The 21,865-nt window shown below is 37.3% G+C and overlaps 1 protein-coding gene across 1 annotated transcript in view; it reads left to right on the top strand.

Moving 5' to 3' along the window:
- The first annotated feature begins 14,242 nt into the window (after window positions 1-14,242).
- Window positions 14,243-21,865, top strand: part of LOC306773714 (ATP-binding cassette sub-family C member 4-like) — a 60,011-nt gene continuing 52,388 nt past the window's right edge. Inside the window, exons 1-6 of the mRNA XM_079263611.1 lie at window positions 14,243-14,786; window positions 15,754-15,864; window positions 17,500-17,620; window positions 17,771-17,995; window positions 18,070-18,159; window positions 21,492-21,655. Of these exons, the coding sequence (XP_079119737.1) occupies window positions 14,707-14,786; window positions 15,754-15,864; window positions 17,500-17,620; window positions 17,771-17,995; window positions 18,070-18,159; window positions 21,492-21,655 (791 nt within the window). The 5' untranslated portion in view covers window positions 14,243-14,706. The remainder of the gene's footprint in view (window positions 14,787-15,753; window positions 15,865-17,499; window positions 17,621-17,770; window positions 17,996-18,069; window positions 18,160-21,491; window positions 21,656-21,865) is intronic.

Genomic DNA, 21,865 nt, shown 5'->3' with positions numbered 1-21,865 from the left:
AAACATGTTTACAGCAGGAATACATACGGTTAGAGCAGAAATAAACATTTTTAAGGCAGGAATAAACACGTTTAAAGCAGGAATACACATGTTTGCAGCAGAAAGAAACACATTAGCTGCAGAAATAAACACGTTTACAGCAGGAATAAACATGTTTACAGCAGAAATAAACACGTTTCCAGCAGGAATAAGCACGTTTACAGCAGGAATAAACACCTTTACAGCAGGAATAAACACGTTTACAGCAGAAATAAACATGTTTACAGCAGGAATAAACATGTTGACAGCAGGATTAAACACGTTTACAGCAGGATTAAACACGTTTACAGCAGAAATAAACACGTATGCAGCAGGAATTTACATGGTTACAGCAGAAATAAACACGTTAGCTGCAGTAATAAACACATTTACAGCAGAAATAAACACATTTACAGCAGAAATAAACACGTTTACAGCAGGAATAAACACGTTTAAAGCAGGAATAAACATGTTTGCAGCAGAAATAAACATTTTTTACAGCAGGAATAAACATGTTTACAGCAGGAATACACACGTTAGCTGCAGGATTAAACACGTTTACAGCAGGAATAAACACGTTTACAGCAGGAATACATACGGTTAGAGCAGAAATAAACATTTTTAAGGCAGGAATAAACACGTTTACAGCAGGAATAAACACGTTTACAACAGGAATACACACGTTAGCTGCAGGAATAAACACCTTTACAGCAGGAATAAACATGTTTACAGCAGGAATAAACACGTTAGCTGCAGGAATAAACATGTTTACAGCAGGAATACACATGTTTGCAGCAGAAAGAAACACATTAGCTGCAGAAATAAACACGTTTACAGCAGGAATAAACATGTTGACAGCAGAAATAAACATGTTAGCTGCAGAAATAAACACATTGACAGCAGAAATACACATTTACAGCAAAAATCAACACATTTACAGCAGAAATAAACACGTTTACAGCAGGAATAAACACGTTTAAAGCAGAAATAAACATGTTTGCAGCAGAAATAAACATATTTTACAGCAGGAATAAACATGTTTACAGCAGGAATACACACGTTAGCTGCAGGATTAAACACGTTTACAGCAGGAATAAACACGTTTACAGCAGGAATAAACACGTTTACAGCAGGAATACATACGGTTAGAGCAGAAATAAACATTTTTAAGGCAGGAATAAACACGTTTACAGCAGGAATAAACACGTTTACAAGAGGAATACACATGTTAGCTGCAGGAATAAACACATTTACAGCAGGAATAAACATGTTTACAGCAGGAATAAACACGTTAGCTGCAGGAATAAACATGTTTACAGCAGGAATACACATGTTTGCAGCAGAAAGAAACACATTAGCTGCAGAAATAAACACGTTTACAGCAGGAATAAACATGTTTACAGCAGAAATAAACACGTTTACAGGAGACAAACACGTTTACAGCAGGAATAAACTCGTTTAAAGCAGGAATAAACATGTTTACAGAAGGAATACATACGGTTAGAGCAGAAATAAACATTTTTAAGGCAGGAATAAACACGTTTACAGCAGGAATAAACACGTTTACAACAGGAATACACACGTTAGCTGCAGAAATAAACACGTTTACAGCAGGAATAAACATGTTTACAGCAGAAATAAACACGTTTCCAGCAGGAATAAGCACGTTTACAGCAGGAATAAACACCTTTACAGCAGGAATAAACACGTTTACAGCAGAAATAAACATGTTTACAGCAGGAATAAACATGTTTACAGCAGGATTAAACACGTTTACAGCAGGATTAAACACGTTTACAGCAGAAATAAACACGTATGCAGCAGGAATTTACATGGTTACAGCAGAAATAAACACGTTAGCTGCAGTAATAAACACATTTACAGCAGAAATAAACACATTTACAGCAGAAATAAACACGTTTACAGCAGAAATAAACACATTTACAGCAGAAATAAACACGTTTACAGCAGGAATAAACACGTTTAAAGCAGAAATAAACATGTTTGCAGCAGAAATAAACATTTTTTACAGCAGGAATAAACATGTTTACAGCAGGAATACACACGTTAGCTGCAGGATTAAACACGTTTACAGCAGGAATAAACACGTTTACAGCAGGAATAAACACGTTAGCTGCAGAAATAAACATTTTTACAGCAGGAATAAACATGTTTACAGCAGTAATACACACGTTAGCTGCAGGAATAAACACATTTACAGCAGGAATTAACACATTTACAGCAGAAATATACACATTTACAGCAGAAATAAACACGTTTAAAGCTGGAATAAACACGTTTAAAGCAGAAATAAACATGTTTGCAGCAGAAATAAACATTTTTTACAGCAGGAATAAACATGTTTACAGCAGGAATACACACGTTAGCTGCAGGATTAAACACGTTTACAGCAGGAATAAACACGTTTACAGCAGGAATAAACACGTTTACAGCAGGAATACATACGGTTAGAGCAGAAATAAACATTTTTAAGGCAGGAATAAACACGTTTACAGCAGGAATAAACACGTTTACAAGAGGAATACACATGTTAGCTGCAGGAATAAACACCTTTACAGCAGGAATAAACATGTTTACAGCAGGAATAAACACGTTAGCTGCAGGAATAAACATGTTTACAGCAGGAATACACATGTTTGCAGCAGAAAGAAACACATTAGCTGCAGAAATAAACACGTTTACAGCAGGAATAAACATGTTTACAGCAGAAATAAACACGTTTCCAGCAGGAATAAGCACATTTACAGCAGGAATAAACACCTTTACAGCAGGAATAAACACGTTTACAGCAGAAATAAACATGTTTACAGCAGGAATAAACATGTTTACAGCAGGATTAAACACGTTTACAGCAGGATTAAACACGTTTACAGCAGAAATAAACACGTATGCAGCAGGAATTTACATGGTTACAGCAGAAATAAACACGTTAGCTGCAATGATAAACACATTTACAGCAGAAATAAACAGATTTACAGCAGAAATAAACACGTTTACAGCAGGAATAAACACGTTTAAAGCAGGAATAAACATGTTTGCAGCAGAAATAAACACGTTAGCTGCAGAAATAAACATTTTTACAGCAGGAATAAACATGTTTACAGCAGTAATACACACGTTAGCTGCAGGAATAAACACATTTACAGCAGGAATTAACACATTTACAGCAGGAATACACACGTTTACAGCAGAACTAAACACGTTTACAGCAGAAATGAACACGTTTAAAGCAGGAATAAACACGTTTACAGCAGGAATAAACATTTTAAAGGCAGGAATAAACACGTTTACAGCAGGAATACACACGTTTACAACAGAAATAAACACGTTTACAGCAGGAATAAACATGTTTAGAGCAGGATTAAACACGCTTACAGCAGAAATAAACACGTATGCAGCAGGAATTTACATGGTTACAGAAGAAATAAACACGTTAGCTGCAGAAATAAACACATTTACAGCAGAAATAAACACATTTACAGCAGAAATAAACACGTTTACAGCAGGAATAAACACGTTTAAAGCAGAAATAAACATGTTTGCAGCAGAAATAAACATTTTTTACAGCAGGAATAAACATGTTTACAGCAGGAATACACACGTTAGCTGCAGGATTAAACACGTTTACAGCAGGAATAAACACGTTTACAGCAGGAATACATACGGTTAGAGCAGAAATAAACATTTTTAAGGCAGGAATAAACACGTTTACAGCAGGAATAAACACGTTTACAACAGGAATACACACGTTAGCTGCAGGAATAAACACGTTTACACCAGGAATAAACATGTTTACAGCAGGAATAAACACGTTAGCTGCAGGAATAAACATGTTTACAGCAGGAATACACATGTTTGCAGCAGAAAGAAACACATTAGCTGCAGAAATAAACACGTTTACAGCAGGAATAAACGTGTTGACAGCAGAAATAAACATGTTAGCTGCAGAAATAAACACATTGACAGCAGAAATACACATTTACAGCAAAAATCAACACATTTACAGCAGAAATAAACACGTTTACAGGAGACAAACACGTTTACAGCAGGAATAAACTCGTTTAAAGCAGGAATAAACACGTTTACAGCAGAAATAAAGACATTTACAGCAGGAATAAACATGTTTACAGCAGGATTAAACACGTTTACAGCAGAAATAAACATGTTTACAGCAGGAATACATACGGTTAGAGCAGAAATAAACATTTTTAAGGCAGGAATAAACACGTTTACAGCAGGAATAAACACGTTTACAACAGGAATACACACGTTAGCTGCAGAAATAAACACGTTTACAGCAGGAATAAACATGTTTACAGCAGAAATAAACACGTTTCCAGCAGGAATAAGCACGTTTACAGCAGGAATAAACACCTTTACAGCAGGAATAAACACGTTTACAGCAGAAATAAACATGTTTACAGCAGGAATAAACATGTTTACAGCAGGATTAAACACGTTTACAGCAGGATTAAACACGTTTACAGCAGAAATAAACACGTATGCAGCAGGAATTTACATGGTTACAGCAGAAATAAACACGTTAGCTGCAGTAATAAACACATTTACAGCAGAAATAAACACATTTACAGCAGAAATAAACACGTTTACAGCAGGAATAAACACGTTTAAAGCAGGAATAAACATGTTTGCAGCAGAAATAAACATTTTTTACAGCAGGAATAAACATGTTTAGAGCAGGATTAAACACGCTTACAGCAGAAATAAACACGTATGCAGCAGGAATTTACATGGTTACAGAAGAAATAAACACGTTAGCTGTAGTAATAAACACATTTACAGCAGAAATAAACACATTTACAGCAGAAATGAACACGTTTACAGCAGGAATTAACACGTTTAAAGCAGAAATAAACATGTTTGCAGCAGAAATAAACATTTTTTACAGCAGGAATAAACATGTTTACAGCAGGAATACACACGTTAGCTGCAGGATTAAACACGTTTACAGCAGGAATAAACACGTTTACAGCAGGAATACATACGGTTAGAGCAGAAATAAACATTTTTAAGGCAGGAATAAACACGTTTACAGCAGGAATAAACACGTTTACAACAGGAATACACACGTTAGCTGCAGGAATAAACACGTTTACAGCAGGAATAAACATGTTTACAGCAGGAATAAACACGTTAGCTGCAGGAATAAACATGTTTACAGCAGGAATACACATGTTTGCAGCAGAAAGTAACACATTAGCTGCAGAAATAAACACGTTTACAGCAGGAATAAACGTGTTGACAGCAGAAATAAACATGTTAGCTGCAGAAATAAACATTTTTAACAGCAGGAATAAACATGTTTACAGCAGGAATACACACGTTAGCTGCAGGATTAAACACGTTTACAGCAGGAATAAACACGTTTACAGCAGGAATAAACACGTTTACAGCAGGAATACATACGGTTAGAGCAGAAATAAACATTTTTAAGGCAGGAATAAACACGTTTACAGCAGGAATAAACACGTTTACAACAGGAATACACACGTTAGCTGCAGGAATAAACACCTTAACGCAGGAATAAACATGTTTACAGCAGGAATAAACACGTTAGCTGCAGGAATAAACATGTTTACAGCAGGAATACACATGTTTGCAGCAGAAAGAAACACATTAGCTGAAGAAATAAACACGTTTACAGCAGAAATAAACGTGTTGACTGCAGAAATAAACATGTTAGCTGCAGAAATAAACACATTGACAGCAGAAATACACATTTACAGCAAAAATCAACACATTTACAGCAGAAATAAACACGTTTACAGGAGACAAACACGTTTACAGCAGGAATAAACTCGTTTAAAGCAGGAATAAACACGTTTACAGCAGAAATAAACACGTTAGCTGTAGTAATAAACACATTTACAGCAGAAATAAACACATTTACAGCAGAAATAAACACGTTTACAGAAGGAATAAACACGTTTAAAGCAGAAATAAACATGTTTGCAGCAGAAATAAACATTTTTTACAGCAGGAATAAACATGTTTACAGCAGGAATACACACGTTAGCTGCAGGATTAAACACGTTTACAGCAGGAATAAACACGTTTACAGCAGAAATAAACACGTTTACAGCAGGAATACATACGGTTAGAGCAGAAATAAACATTTTTAAGGCAGGAATAAACACGTTTACAGCAGGAATAAACACGTTTACAACAGGAATACACACGTTAGCTGCAGGAATAAACACGTTTACAGCAGGAATAAACATGTTTACAGCAGGAATAAACACGTTAGCTGCAGGAATAAACATGTTTACAGCAGGAATACACATGTTTGCAGCAGAAAGAAACACATTAGCTGCAGAAATAAACACGTTTACAGCAGAATTAAACGTGTTGACAGCAGAAATAAACATCTTAGCTGCAGAAATAAACACATTGACAGCAGAAATACACATTTACAGCAAAAATCAACACATTTACAGCAGAAATAAACACGTTTACAGGAGACAAACACGTTTACAGCAGGAATAAACTCGTTTAAAGCAGGAATAAACACGTTTACAGCAGAAATAAAGACATTTACAGCAGGAATAAACATGTTTACAGCAGGATTAAACACGTTTACAGCAGAAATAAACATGTTTACAGCAGGAATACATACGGTTAGAGCAGAAATAAACATTTTTAAGGCAGGAATAAACACGTTTACAGCAGGAATAAACACGTTTACAACAGGAATACACACGTTAGCTGCAGGAATAAACACATTTACAGCAGGAATAAACATGTTTACAGCAGGATTAAACACGTTTACAGCAGGAATAAACACGTTTACAGCAGGAATAAACATTTTAAAGGCAGGAATAAACACGTTTACAGCAGGAATACACACGTTTACAGCAGAAATAAACACGTTTACAGCAGGAATAAACATGTTTAGAGCAGGATTAAACACGCTTACAGCAGAAATAAACACGTATGCAGCAGGAATTTACATGGTTACAGAAGAAATAAACACGTTAGCTGTAGTAATAAACACATTTACAGCAGAAATAAACACATTTACAGCAGAAATGAACACGTTTACAGCAGGAATTAACACGTTTAAAGCAGAAATAAACATGTTTGCAGCAGAAATAAACATTTTTTACAGCAGGAATAAACATGTTTACAGCAGGAATACACACGTTAGCTGCAGGATTAAACACGTTTACAGCAGGAATAAACACGTTTACAGCAGGAATACATACGGTTAGAGCAGAAATAAACATTTTTAAGGCAGGAATAAACACGTTTACAGCAGGAATAAACACGTTTACAACAGGAATACACACGTTAGCTGCAGGAATAAACACGTTTACAGCAGGAATAAACATGTTTACAGCAGGAATAAACACGTTAGCTGCAGGAATAAACATGTTTACAGCAGGAATACACATGTTTGCAGCAGAAAGTAACACATTAGCTGCAGAAATAAACACGTTTACAGCAGGAATAAACGTGTTGACAGCAGAAATAAACATGTTAGCTGCAGAAATAAACATTTTTTACAGCAGGAATAAACATGTTTACAGCAGGAATACACACGTTAGCTGCAGGATTAAACACGTTTACAGCAGGAATAAACACGTTTACAGCAGGAATAAACACGTTTACAGCAGGAATACATACGGTTAGAGCAGAAATAAACATTTTTAAGGCAGGAATAAACACGTTTACAGCAGGAATAAACACGTTTACAACAGGAATACACACGTTAGCTGCAGGAATAAACACCTTAACGCAGGAATAAACATGTTTACAGCAGGAATAAACACGTTAGCTGCAGGAATAAACATGTTTACAGCAGGAATACACATGTTTGCAGCAGAAAGAAACACATTAGCTGCAGAAATAAACACGTTTACAGCAGGAATAAACGTGTTGACTGCAGAAATAAACATCTTAGCTGCAGAAATAAACACATTGACAGCAGAAATACACATTTACAGCAAAAATCAACACATTTACAGCAGAAATAAACACGTTTACAGGAGACAAACACGTTTACAGCAGGAATAAACTCGTTTAAAGCAGGAATAAACACGTTTACAGCAGAAATAAACACGTTAGCTGTAGTAATAAACACATTTACAGCAGAAATAAACACATTTACAGCAGAAATAAACACGTTTACAGAAGGAATAAACACGTTTAAAGCAGAAATAAACATGTTTGCAGCAGAAATAAACATTTTTTACAGCAGGAATAAACATGTTTACAGCAGGAATACACACGTTAGCTGCAGGATTAAACACGTTTACAGCAGGAATAAACACGTTTACAGCAGAAATAAACACGTTTACAGCAGGAATACATACGGTTAGAGCAGAAATAAACATTTTTAAGGCAGGAATAAACACGTTTACAGCAGGAATAAACACGTTTACAACAGGAATACACACGTTAGCTGCAGGAATAAACACGTTTACAGCAGGAATAAACATGTTTACAGCAGGAATAAACACGTTAGCTGCAGGAATAAACATGTTTACAGCAGGAATACACATGTTTGCAGCAGAAAGAAACACATTAGCTGCAGAAATAAACACGTTTACAGCAGGAATAAACGTGTTGACAGCAGAAATAAACATCTTAGCTGCAGAAATAAACACATTGACAGCAGAAATACACATTTACAGCAAAAATCAACACATTTACAGCAGAAATAAACACGTTTACAGGAGACAAACACGTTTACAGCAGGAATAAACTCGTTTAAAGCAGGAATAAACACGTTTACAGCAGAAATAAAGACATTTACAGCAGGAATAAACATGTTTACAGCAGGATTAAACACGTTTACAGCAGAAATAAACATGTTTACAGCAGGAATACATACGGTTAGAGCAGAAATAAACATTTTTAAGGCAGGAATAAACACGTTTACAGCAGGAATAAACACGTTTACAACAGGAATACACACGTTAGCTGCAGGAATAAACACATTTACAGCAGGAATAAACATGTTTACAGCAGGAATAAACACGTTAGCTGCAGGAATAAACATGTTTACAGCAGGAATACACATGTTTGCAGCAGAAAAAAACACGTTAGCTGCAGAAATAAACACGTTTACAGCAGGAATAAACATGTTTACAGCAGAAATAAACACGTTTCCAGCAGGAATAAGCACGTTTACAGCAGGAATAAACACCTTTACAGCAGGAATAAACACGTTTACAGCAGAAATAAACATGTTTACAGCAGGAATAAACATGTTTACAGCAGGATTAAACACGTTTACAGCAGGAATAAACACGTTTACAGCAGGAATAAACATTTTAAAGGCAGGAATAAACACGTTTACAGCAGGAATACACACGTTTACAGCAGAAATAAACACGTTTACAGCAGGAATAAACATGTTTAGAGCAGGATTAAACACGCTTACAGCAGAAATAAACACGTATGCAGCAGGAATTTACATGGTTACAGAAGAAATAAACACGTTAGCTGTAGTAATAAACACATTTACAGCAGAAATAAACACATTTACAGCAGAAATGAACACGTTTACAGCAGGAATAAACACGTTTAAAGCAGAAATAAACATGTTTGCAGCAGAAATAAACATTTTTTACAGCAGGAATAAACACGTTTACAGCAGGAATAAACACGTTTACAGCAGGAATACATACGGTTAGAGCAGAAATAAACATTTTTAAGGCAGGAATAAACACGTTTACAGCAGGAATAAACACGTTTACAACAGGAATACACACGTTAGCTGCAGGAATAAACATGTTTACAGCAGGAATAAACATGTTTACAGCAGGAATAAACACGTTAGCTGCAGGAATAAACATGTTTACAGCAGGAATACACATGTTTGCAGCAGAAAGAAACACATTAGCTGCAGAAATAAACACGTTTACAGCAGGAATAAACGTGTTGACAGCAGAAATAAACATGTTAGCTGCAGAAATAAACACATTGACAGCAGAAATACACATTTACAGCAAAAATCAACACATTTACAGCAGAAATAAACACGTTTACAGGAGACAAACACGTTTACAGCAGGAATAAACTCGTTTAAAGCAGGAATAAACACGTTTACAGCAGAAATAAAGACATTTACAGCAGGAATAAACATGTTTACAGCAGGATTAAACACGTTTACAGCAGAAATAAACATGTTTACAGCAGGAATACATACGGTTAGAGCAGAAATAAACATTTTTAAGGCAGGAATAAACACGTTTACAACAGGAATACACACGTTAGCTGCAGAAATAAACACGTTTACAGCAGGAATAAACATGTTTACAGCAGAAATAAACACGTTTCCAGCAGGAATAAGCACGTTTACAGCAGGAATAAACACCTTTACAGCAGGAATAAACACGTTTACAGCAGAAATAAACATGTTTACAGCAGGAATAAACATGTTTACAGCAGGATTAAACACGTTTACAGCAGAAATAAACACGTATGCAGCAGGAATTTACATGGTTACAGCAGAAATAAACACGTTAGCTGCAGTAATAAACACATTTACAGCAGAAATAAACACATTTACAGCAGAAATAAACACGTTTACAGCAGGAATAAACACGTTTAAAGCAGGAATAAACATGTTTGCAGCAGAAATAAACATTTTTTACAGCAGGAATAAACATGTTTACAGCAGGAATACACACGTTGGCTGCAGGATTAAACACGTTTACAGCAGGAATAAACACGTTTACAGCAGGAATACATACGGTTAGAGCAGAAATAAACATTTTTAAGGCAGGAATAAACACGTTTACAGCAGGAATAAACACGTTTACAACAAGAATACACACGTTAGCTGCAGGAATAAACACGTTTACAGCAGGAATAAACATGTTTACAGCAGGAATAAACACGTTAGCTGCAGGAATAAACATGTTTACAGCAGGAATACACATGTTTGCAGCAGAAAGAAACACATTAGCTGCAGAAATAAACACGTTTACAGCAGGAATAAACATGTTGACAGCAGAAATAAACATGTTAGCTGCAGAAATAAACACATTGACAGCAGAAATACACATTTACAGCAAAAATCAACACATTTACAGCAGAAATAAACACGTTTACAGCAGAAATAAACACGTCTACAGCAGGAATAAACACATTTGCAGCAAGAATAAACATTTACAGCAGAAATAAACACGTTTACAGAAGAAATAAACACGTCTACAGCAGGAATAAACACGTTTACAGCAAGAATAAATGTGTTTACAGCAGGAAAAAACACATTTAGAGCAGAAATAAACACGTTTGCAGCAGGAATAAACACGTTTGCAGCAAGAATAAACGTTTACAGCAGAAATAAACACGTTTACAGCAGAAATAAACACGCTTACAGCAGGAATACACACGTTAGCTGCAGAAATAAACACGTTTACAGCAGGAATAAACACGTTTATAGCAGGAATACACACGTTTACAGCAGAACTAAACACGTTTACAGCAGAAATAAACATGTTAGCTGTAGAAATAAACACATTGACAGCAGAAATACACATTTACAGCAGAAATCAACACGTTTACAGCAGGATTAAACACGTTTACAGCAGGAATGAACACGTTTATAGCAGGAATACACACGTTTACAGCAGAACTAAACACGTTTACAGCAGAAATAAACATGTTAGCTGTAGAAATAAACACATTGACAGCAGAAATACACATTTACTGCAGAAATCAACACGTTTACAGCAGAAATCAACACGTTTACAGCAGACATAAACACGTTTACAGCACATATACACACGTTTAAAGCAGGAATAAACACGTTTACAGCAGGAATAAACACGTTTACAGCAGGAATACATACAGTTAGAGCAGCAATAAACATTTTAAAGGCAGGAATAAACACGTTTACAGCCGGAATACACACGTTAGCTGTAGGAATAAACATGTTTACAGCAGGAATAAACATGTTTACAGCAGGAAGAAACACGTTAGCTGCAGGAATAAACATGTTTACAGCAGGAATAAACATGTTTGCAGCAGAAATAAACACATTAGCTGCAGAAATAAACACGTTTACAGCAGAAATAAACACATTTACAGCAGGAATAAACATGTTTACAGCAGAAATAAACACGTTTACAGCTGAAATAAACACGTTTACAGCAGGAATAAACACGTTTACAGCAGGAATAAACAGGTTTACAGCAGGAATAAGCACGTTTACAGCAGGATTAAACAGGTTTACAGCAGGATTAAACACGTTTACAGCAGAAATAAACACGTATTCAAAAATCCATTTTCAGTTTGTAGGTCAGGTTTACCTTTATGACAACTGTGGGGGGAGTGAATTTTTTTCTAACTCGCCTGTTTAAAAGTAATTTAATCTTGAAGTTCGGCAAATTGAGGGGCGTGTCCTTTTGATTGACAGGTACCCAACCTCCCGATTCACGTAAGAAGAACATAGAACAACCGCAGTTTTTAGCCGGCCAACAACATGACTTAGCTTTAGCCCGCTTACCTCCCTTAGCTGTATATGTATATATACATATACATATGTATATATATATATATACATATACATATGTATATATATATATATATATATGCATATATATATATGCATATATAAATGTTTTTGTTTTTTGCATATTTAAAATTATAAAATATAAAATAGAGTTGCATTGTGACAAATATTTGCAGTTCAAGGTAAAATTAAATATATTTATGTGACTTTTCTGGTTAAGGATGTGTTTCATGAAAATTTTATAGCTTTCTTATGTGCATGTTTTTGTGCAAAAGAACATTTTTTTTTAAGACTCCATGTTTAGTTATTCTGGTATTTCTTTCATTCATCCACAAATAAGTTTATCTTTAATTTATTGAGATGAACAGAAACAATCTGTATTATTTAACTGGGGACATGTGGCAGTTTCCCATCACAAAAACATCTGTTAGAAGAGGAGGCAGCACAACAGAAAATGTGGATATTGTATGTCAGTCGTATCAACACAGCGAGGTGGTGAACCATTTACAGTAGAATTGTGTCGATTTCTTTGTGTTTGGATGGAAAAACCCAAATGTGTCCACCTGATAGAGCAGAGGAGCAATAAAATAAATATTTCCCAAGTTCTCTCCAGGATTTCTGTTGAACATGAAGTTGTGACCTTTCTGTTTTTAAGCAGAGACTGAGAAAACGTGATGATACTGCATGAAAGAAAATCCATCAGAGCGTCACACAGGTGGACCTCCAGCTTCCTCTAGTGGCGCTTTGACCAAACTAAAATTATCTTTTTATCATAAATAAGGAAACATGATTCTGTATTTACCTGCTGGACTTTTAGAAGATTTAGATGTTAAATTATTGAAGTTTCTCATGTTGTTAACTCTCCTTTTCTGAACCTTCCAAGCCGTGAATTAATGCCAAACCCGAGAAAAGGTTTTGTAGAAACCGGGTTTATCAGGTCAAGCTGAAGAGCCTCACGTTGACAAGGTGACGGTTCAAAGTCCAGGAATGCTGGGAAGTGTTGATGATGGACGAAGCTGATAACCGGGTTAATGTTAAAGATTCTCCCTGACTTTCTACAGATGGATTATGATATGATAGAAGCATCTGTTTCTGTGCAGGTCGGGATCACGTCTACTCCAAATAGGAAAAATACAAAATGTTTTCTTTTTAATCCTCAATAGGAGAATAAGCAACGTGTGTTTGTCCAGGTTTTTTTTTTAATTTTTTTATTATTTTTTTTTACACGTTTTAAAGACCCTTTATTGATCAGATTCAGAAGAAAAAATGTCATTTATTGATACCGGACAGTAGTTGAGATTTAAGAATAAATGTAAAATGTAGTTATGAAATTAAAAAATGTGTGTGTGTGTGTGTGTGTGTGTGTGTTATGTATTTTTGTTCTGTTATTTTTATGGCGCGTTGCCTTCCATGACAAACGTGATTGGCTGTGAAGCGTCACGTGAGAGGAAACGTGTCAACACAAACATGGGACCGTGTCTCCCTCGTGTCCAACCGGACAGCCGAGATAAGAGCCAGAAACGGACCAGGACATCTGACAACATCTGGACCTTGTTCCGGCTCTGCGACACAACCTGCTGCGTTCCAGTTCAGTCCGTAAAGCGCAGTTTTAGCTCACTATGTCTGCCAATCCGGTCAGTCTTCTTGTTCCAGAAACTGTCAGGAAAGTAGAAAAGCTGGCTTCATCTACCAGTTAAAGCGGATAAACTGTGGTTATTACTCGTGTACTGGATGTAAAATGCCCTCCTGGAACCCTCTCCGTCCACCCCGGACAGAGGAAAGACTAAAATATTCCAGATTATTTGTCATTCAGAGCTTCAACAACAGTTAAATGGCAATGTCAGATGCGTTTACGTACATTAACAAAACAGCGAAATTTATAGGAGTAGCAGAACGACTCGAAGTAAAATCTGGTAAATAAGAAATCATTCGTTGCGATAATAAACAAAACCTTTCCTTTAGATTCTGGTACCTGACAGCTGTTTTAGGTGTTCACACTAAACCTTCCGGCTAAAAGAGAAGAAAAGACGGTTTGATTGGCTGAAGCTCAGATTTACATGAGGTAAGCGAACTACATACCAGGGAATCATAAGCGGCTCCGCTGGTGGAGCGATGTGTACTGTCAGACCGGGAGACCCGCAGGACACCCGCAGGACACCCGCAGAAGTCCTGGCGTCATGACCACGGTCACAGAGAAGACGGCAGGACGGCACAACCCGCTGGAAACCGCCGGTTTCTGCTCCAGAATCTTTCTGTGGTGAGAAGTTTCTCCATTCAGCTGATTTTCTACAGAAAGCTGGGATCAATAGCGTCCAGTGCGCATGTGTGCGTGCTTCAGCGAGGTTTACAGGTCATAAATCTGGGAATTTCTGCATGAGAAATGCAGAGAACATTTATCTTTATTATGGTCTTATTCTAAGTTTTTTTTTTTTTTTTTTTTTTTTTTAACTTGTTTTGTAATTTTTGTAAAAAAAAAAAAAAAAAAAAAATCAAACTTTTTTTCATTCTTAGAAATAAATGAAATTCCTGCGGCTTCAGCTGTTGTAAACAAAGTCCAGATGTTGTGATGCAGCAGTTTTTTAACTCACAAAAACTCAATTATTTCAGTTGTTTATAAATCAAAAAGGACAAATTCAAGAAAATTTATGCACAAAAATGTCTTTATGTTCAAAGAAATTTTGTCATAACAATGTTAAGGATTAAAAAAAGAAATTCTCAGTTAATATTTAATAAAAAGGCACTTTTAATGTTTTAAAACACATTTTCTACTTTCTATTTTTTGTCCAAATGTTTTATAAAAAGAAAAACAATCAAACATCAACAGAAACAAACAAAAAAAAAAGAATTATACTGATGTTATTGGTATTGTTTTTTTGTTTTTTTTTATTTTAGCATATATATAATATATTTTACCTGCATAATTCCTGATTGATCATATTTTTTCAAGCTTCAGTTATTCGTCCAGATGAAAAGTTACGGTTTCATCTGTAACTGAAGACGCAGCAAATCATCTACGTTGTGAAATTACTGATTAATGCTTGTGATGGCGCATGCGCCCGCCTCCACAGACAGGGCATGTATTGATCTGGCGTTCTCTGTGAGGAGCCGTCATCTCAGCTCATATTTCCACACATAGATCCGATCTGAAAGGACACGCGCCCGTTTCACTGAGATGTTTCACGCTGTGATGTCGTGTCTTAGCGTGTTTGCATGACTCGTTTCAGCTGGTTGACCCCGCTGCTGCATCTCGGTCACAAACAGCGGCTGGATGAGAGCAACATCTACGACGTTCTTCCGGAGGATCGCTCAGACACTCTGGGAGAGGAGCTGCAGAGGTAAGTGCATTAAGCCGAGGAGGCGGCGAGATGTGGAGCGATGGGAGGATGGCAGCGGTTAGACCTGCTGCTGGGTCTCGCAGCTTGGGGCTTCTTTCACCTGGAAGCCTGTCGTTCCGTCTCTTTGTTCCTCGCCAAACATTCGGCTCCTTTCCAGTTTTTCCTGTTGCTTCAGCTTGCAGTTTCACATCGAGACTCAGAACACCTGCAGGGTTTCCGTAGACGCCACACCCAACCCTCCAGAGGTGAAAAGAACCAGATTTCCAGCCTAGACCTCCCAGCAACGCCGTTTGTATCATCATCATCATCACCAGCAGTGTGTACCTGTGACGGTCATGTGACCCTCCAGCTGGTCTACAGAGGTTTTCCAGCGTTTCTATCCGTCCAGGAGGTTTACAATCCAAACACATGTATTTTTTTATTCAGAGACTCCAGATAGTAAATCCATCACATCTTCATCACCATGTTGCTAGGAGACCTCAGAAATTATGATGAAGGCACTTCCTGTCCAACTTTCCACCAATCAGAGAGCTCGAACGGACCCATCAGTCTGTTTGCAGGTGAAAATGTTCCAACCTGATAAAATAAAGCTGATGTTTGGTCTTTATTTAACTTCAGGAGATAAAATCCCATTTTTATAACTCCTAAATGAGCTTCTACTGAAATCCAGCCAGTAAACTTTTGTTCCAGTCCTGATTTGTAAAGAGATCTTCAGGTTTGCACTTTACAGACAACAGTCCTGACATACGTACAAAATAACGGGTTTATTATAACCTTCTTTACCAGTTTTAGACTAAATTTCCCCCTGAAAGAGCCATGCTTTTTTTGGTTCCACCAGCAAACTCCTTCGTTGCCCGTCGTCACTTCCACCCGGGCCGTTGGCCGGCTGATGATGGGAAAGGAGCGGACCCTGTGGGTGAAAAGAGGAAAAATCACGGTCCTGTGTTGCTGGAATAAAGCAGATGCGACTGAGATGGTTTAGTGAGGATAGGAGGAGCATATTAGCAGGAAGAAGTGTGGAAACATGGAAACAGTTTCCAGAAGGTTTGAAGCCGAGGCGTACCACAGGGATCTGTACTCGGCCCGCTTTTCCTTTTAATATGAACGAATTTCTATGTTCTGTGATCAAATCACCAATCCCTGGGTTGAAATGCCAGAGTTTATGTCTGGTATTACCATGTCTCCTCTTCCTGTGTGCAAATAGACGTCGTCGTCTTCACAGTGGATGAAGTCGGCTGCAGATGGGTCACCAGCAGGTCTTTGCATTGAGTGACCTGAACCTGCTGTTACGCAAACATGAACACATTTCACATTAATCTAAGCTGCACTGATGGAAGTTTAGTGCAGAATTAAAATGTGAAGCAAACAAAGTGTTTTAATTTAAAGCATTAAAACGGGTTTGTTTGCAGAGAGAACTGAAAAACTTCAGCTGTTTAGAAGAAATTCAGTCAGCATCTGAAGAAACAAGCGAAGAATCGAGCTAAAAACTAAAACTCCGCAGCATCGGCATAAAAACGGGCTGCATGAGCTGCAACGTGATGGTGCTGGATGGGACTTTAGGAGGAAATTCATGCGTTAGTCTTTTGGTTTCACTTCGGAGCAAAACTACAGTAAATTTGCATGTTTTTCTTTTAGAATTTGGGATCATGAGGTTAGAAGAGCTGCAAAGAAACTTCAGAAGCCAAAGCTGACCCGAGTCCTCGTCAGGTGCTACGGAAAACCCTACGCTCTCGCCGGGCTCTTCGTATTTACACTGGTACGTTCTTCTGCAAGGTCAACTCATGTCTGGAGAGTTTGGCATGTGGTCAAGTTGAGCTGATGCTAACGTTTACATGTTTTAATCCAACCTTTCCTCCATCTGTTGTTTCGCTCATTGAGATTTTAATGTGTGTTTTTTGTGATAAAGGAAGCCATCAAGGTGATCCAGCCTCTTCTTCTGGGAAAAATCATCCAGTACTTTGAGAATTACGACCCGGACGATCAGAGGAGTTTGCACATGGCGTACTGCTACGCTGCAGCCATGTCGGTCTCCTCCTTCGGACTGGCCATCCTCCAGCATCTTTACTACTACAACGTCCAAAGAACTGGCATGAGGAGTAGAGTGGCCATGTGTCACATGATCTACCAGAAGGTTGGTGATGCTTGGCTTTGAGTTATGTGGGACTTTTGCAGTAAATTCACCAGAAAGGGCCGTTTTCTCGCCAGGCTCTTCGTCTCAGCAGCGAGGCCATGGGACGAACGACCACCGGACAGATAGTCAACCTCCTCTCCAATGACGTCAATCGCTTTGATGAGGTATGCTAACCTTTCTCTGGTGACTTTAAGTCTTTTAGTTTTTAGTAAAACTGGACCAGACCGCCTCTTCTTCTGCCACGTCCCCCAAGGTTTCATTTTAGGGCTTTTCTAACTTTCCGTCCATCCTCTGAGCTCTGCTCTGGGAACACATGGCGGTTCCTTCCGCTGCTACACTGATTATTATCTGGATCTGCCGTCAGAGCGAAGGGATGCCTCTCACTTTTATGTCTTTGTGACACTGAAGCTCGGATGGCCTTAAATTTGTAAATATGACAATAAAAACAGGAATGTTAGAGTTTTGACCCGGAGGCTGGTTCGAGTCCGTCATGTTGCCCGAGACACCGTCGTGTTTACGTCTAAAGCCAGCAGTCCTAAACCTTAACTCGCTGAAGGATGATTCAAAACGGACTCGGATTAGTGAACGAAACACTATGAAAGTAATTCATGGCTTCAAAACGTCACAGTTAGATCAATTCACATTTATTCCCAATGTCACACAGGCACACACACACAACGTAAACCAGCATTTTAAGTTGAATATTCAGGTTTTTTTTTTTATCAAGACTGAATTTCATGTCGTAATTTAAGCAAAATAAATATTTCTTTTAACTTTTTAATGTTGGTGTCGTCACATAATGTCAGTGTTATAAATGAGCGTTAATATTTTTCAGACTGCTGGGAATTTTGTTAAGACAAGTCTTAAGGTCTGACCCCCCCAAAATGGGGAGAAAGTGTTTTGTTTTTGTTTTTTTTCAGTTTTTAACTGAATCATCAACAAAATGATCAAAAATAGTTTTTCCTCTTCACTGTTTATTACTATTTTTATGTTAAAATTACTGTGGTGCATTATTGTGTGATTATTGTGTCCATCGGAGGGAGAGGACGAGTATCAGACTGTGCAAAAGGTCGTCAACAGAAGCGAAATAATAAAGCAGTATTCTGTGGCAATAAAGTGAAATTTATTTAGGGTCCCTCCATTCCAACTGTTTACATGACTCTACGGAAGCAGAGAGCGGCCAACTCAAATTTCTTTTAACACCATTTTCTTGTGATAAAGGAATAATATGTCATTATCATGAGAAGACACTTTTCTTTTTCTCAAGATAAATAATCATAAATAGAATAATCGTCGCACAGTTGCTGATAATGTCTGTTGTTTTTTTTTGTTGTTTTTTTAAAAAGAGAAAAAAACAAAAAAGTGAGTCATTTTTTATTTAAAAAAAAAAAAAGTTTGGAAGCTGGGAATCTTAAATCTACTAAAATTGTATTAAAACTCTGATTTTGCCCTTTAAATTAATTCCGAAGTTTAACAAGCATGACATGAGAAATAACTGTTTATGTTTGGTACTTAAGGGTAAAAATAATCTGAATAATTACATATTTTGCTTTTTTTTTTTTTTTATTTAAGACTGAAGTTGATGTAGTGATTTGATAATTATTAAATGAATAAATCTGTAATATTAGAGCAGTTTTTGGGAGATGACTTTCTCATGATATGAAAGTGACGTTAATTTGTTTCATTAAAGTAAAATCAAGTTAATTGTGAAGATTCTTCAAGAGAAAGAATCTACTGAAAACTAGAAAAATAATCAGAGAGCGCAAACCTCCATCAGAATGGTGATACGGATCGACACCAAAACTAAATCAGTCCTTTTCACATTTCCAACAAGTTCTAAAAACTTCATGAAAATCCGTCCATAACTTTTTGAGTTAATTTAAAAAGAAACAAATAAACGCCGGTAAAAATATTACCTCCTCGGCGAAGGTAAGAAAATTGTCCCACATTATATACTAAACAAAATGGTGGCAAAAATCACTTAAAAGGACAAAAAAAAAGCCCAGAATTACCTGAAGTCTTTGGACAACCTGCTGAAATGGCATTACAATAATCGCACTTTGAAGAGGTTAAAGAATGTTTGAGGTTTTAAGCTTCATTTGAAAGCAAATTTTTTTGAAACCCTTTGTTACTGTGCATTTCTTTTTATTAGTTTATTTGACTGGAACATAAAATATTAAAAAGCAAAAACACTTCTAAAGAAACCTTTTTCAGGTCTAGTTTTCTCATCATCCCATGTTAGTCTCCCTGGTGTTAGGAAAGATGGAAAACTAAGGAAAGCAATATCCATCAAACAGAAACAACTAATCAATGAGCTAAAACTGATCAAAAAGTGATTCGAACAGAGATGAATAACATTAACTTCTACATGCCGGACAAGCCCTGAAACATTACAAACAAAAACAAAGAAAAGCTGAGACCTTCAGCATCACTTCATGGTACAAATATTCCTAAAATCCTGTTGAACGTAATCGGATTCCTGTATCTGCCCCCTGGTGGACACCTTTTACACTACAGTCATTTTACCATGTTACATAGTGATAAACTTCAAATATACAAAAAAGTTTTTCCAACTCTGCGGGGGGGATCCCGAGGCGTTCCCAGGCCAGCCGAGAGATATAATCCCTCCAGCGTGTCCTGGGTCTTCCCCGGGGTCTCCTCCCAGAGGGACGTGCCTGGAACACCTCACCTCACCTCAGAGTTCCTCAAAGTATTTCTCAAAGCCAATCTCATGCTGTCCAACAAAATTATATGCCAGAGAACTTTGTCCCCGAGGGCCACTGTCTCAAATGAAACCTAAAGACCCGACCCATGAGAAAAAAGTAAGATTATTTGATTTAAAAGAAGGAAACTCCGTAGCCACTGTAGCTGCATGACAGTTCTGTTGTCTAAGTTATTATTACTGTTCAATTCATGTGAAAGGTTGCAAAGTTACACAACACAGATCATAAGCCCAACCCCAGATTGATGGTTCAATCTTTTAACTAGTGATGTTCAAAATTGACGTTTTTTTATTTTTTTTTTTTTTGTTTTTTTTTTTTTTTTCAGATATTGATGAATCTATTTTGTCCAAATCTTAATGTCCAATACTGATACCAATCAATACCAACATGTGCGAAGTCCCTCCCCCAAAAGAAGAAGAAAAACAAGTAAAAACTGGTGCTGATCATTTCCAATAAGACATTTTATGCCAATACCAGCCGCTAATATCAGACATCTCTACTTTGTCATGTGTTTGGGATGTGTCCAGTCAGTCCACATTGTGATACCGTGTGAGACGATACTAAATGATCAGATGTTTACTGAAGTTCTGATTCGCATCATGATTATGATCAGATAAAAGAGACATAAACTCGACTTGGGAATTCTTACCCTATCGATATTTAATGGGTGTAATCATCTGAGACGTTGCTGTTGGCTCATTGGTTCAGTCAGTGTACTGATCTGTTGGTCCTTCCAGTCCGGTCGTGTCTTCATCTTTAATGGTTTTCTGTAGATTACACTCAACCTGCACTACCTGTGGGTCGGACCGCTTCAAGCAATAGTCATCGTCGTCTTCCTCTGGTACGAGCTCGGGCCCTCGTGTCTGACCGGCGTGGCCGTCATTGTGCTCATGATGCCTCTACAGACCTGGTTTGGAAAACTCTTCGGCAGCTTTAGGTAAGCATTGAATCAGGTGGTTTGGGATCATGTCCATACAGCGGCGCTGATCAGTTAACATGTTCAGTTTGGGAAAACGTCTTTCAGCAGAGGTCTGGAGTTGAAACCATCTGTTCAGTGTTTATATCTGTGTGTGTGAGTGTGTGTAGGCGAGGCAATTCAACAACAGGGTGATTCAAAGTGCTCTACAGAGACATCAAAACATTAGAA

This window comes from Telmatherina bonti (genome assembly GCF_933228915.1).
Source record: "Telmatherina bonti genome assembly, chromosome: 24".
NCBI lineage: Eukaryota > Metazoa > Chordata > Actinopteri > Atheriniformes > Telmatherinidae > Telmatherina > Telmatherina bonti.
This window is presented reverse-complemented; position numbering and strand designations above follow the sequence as displayed.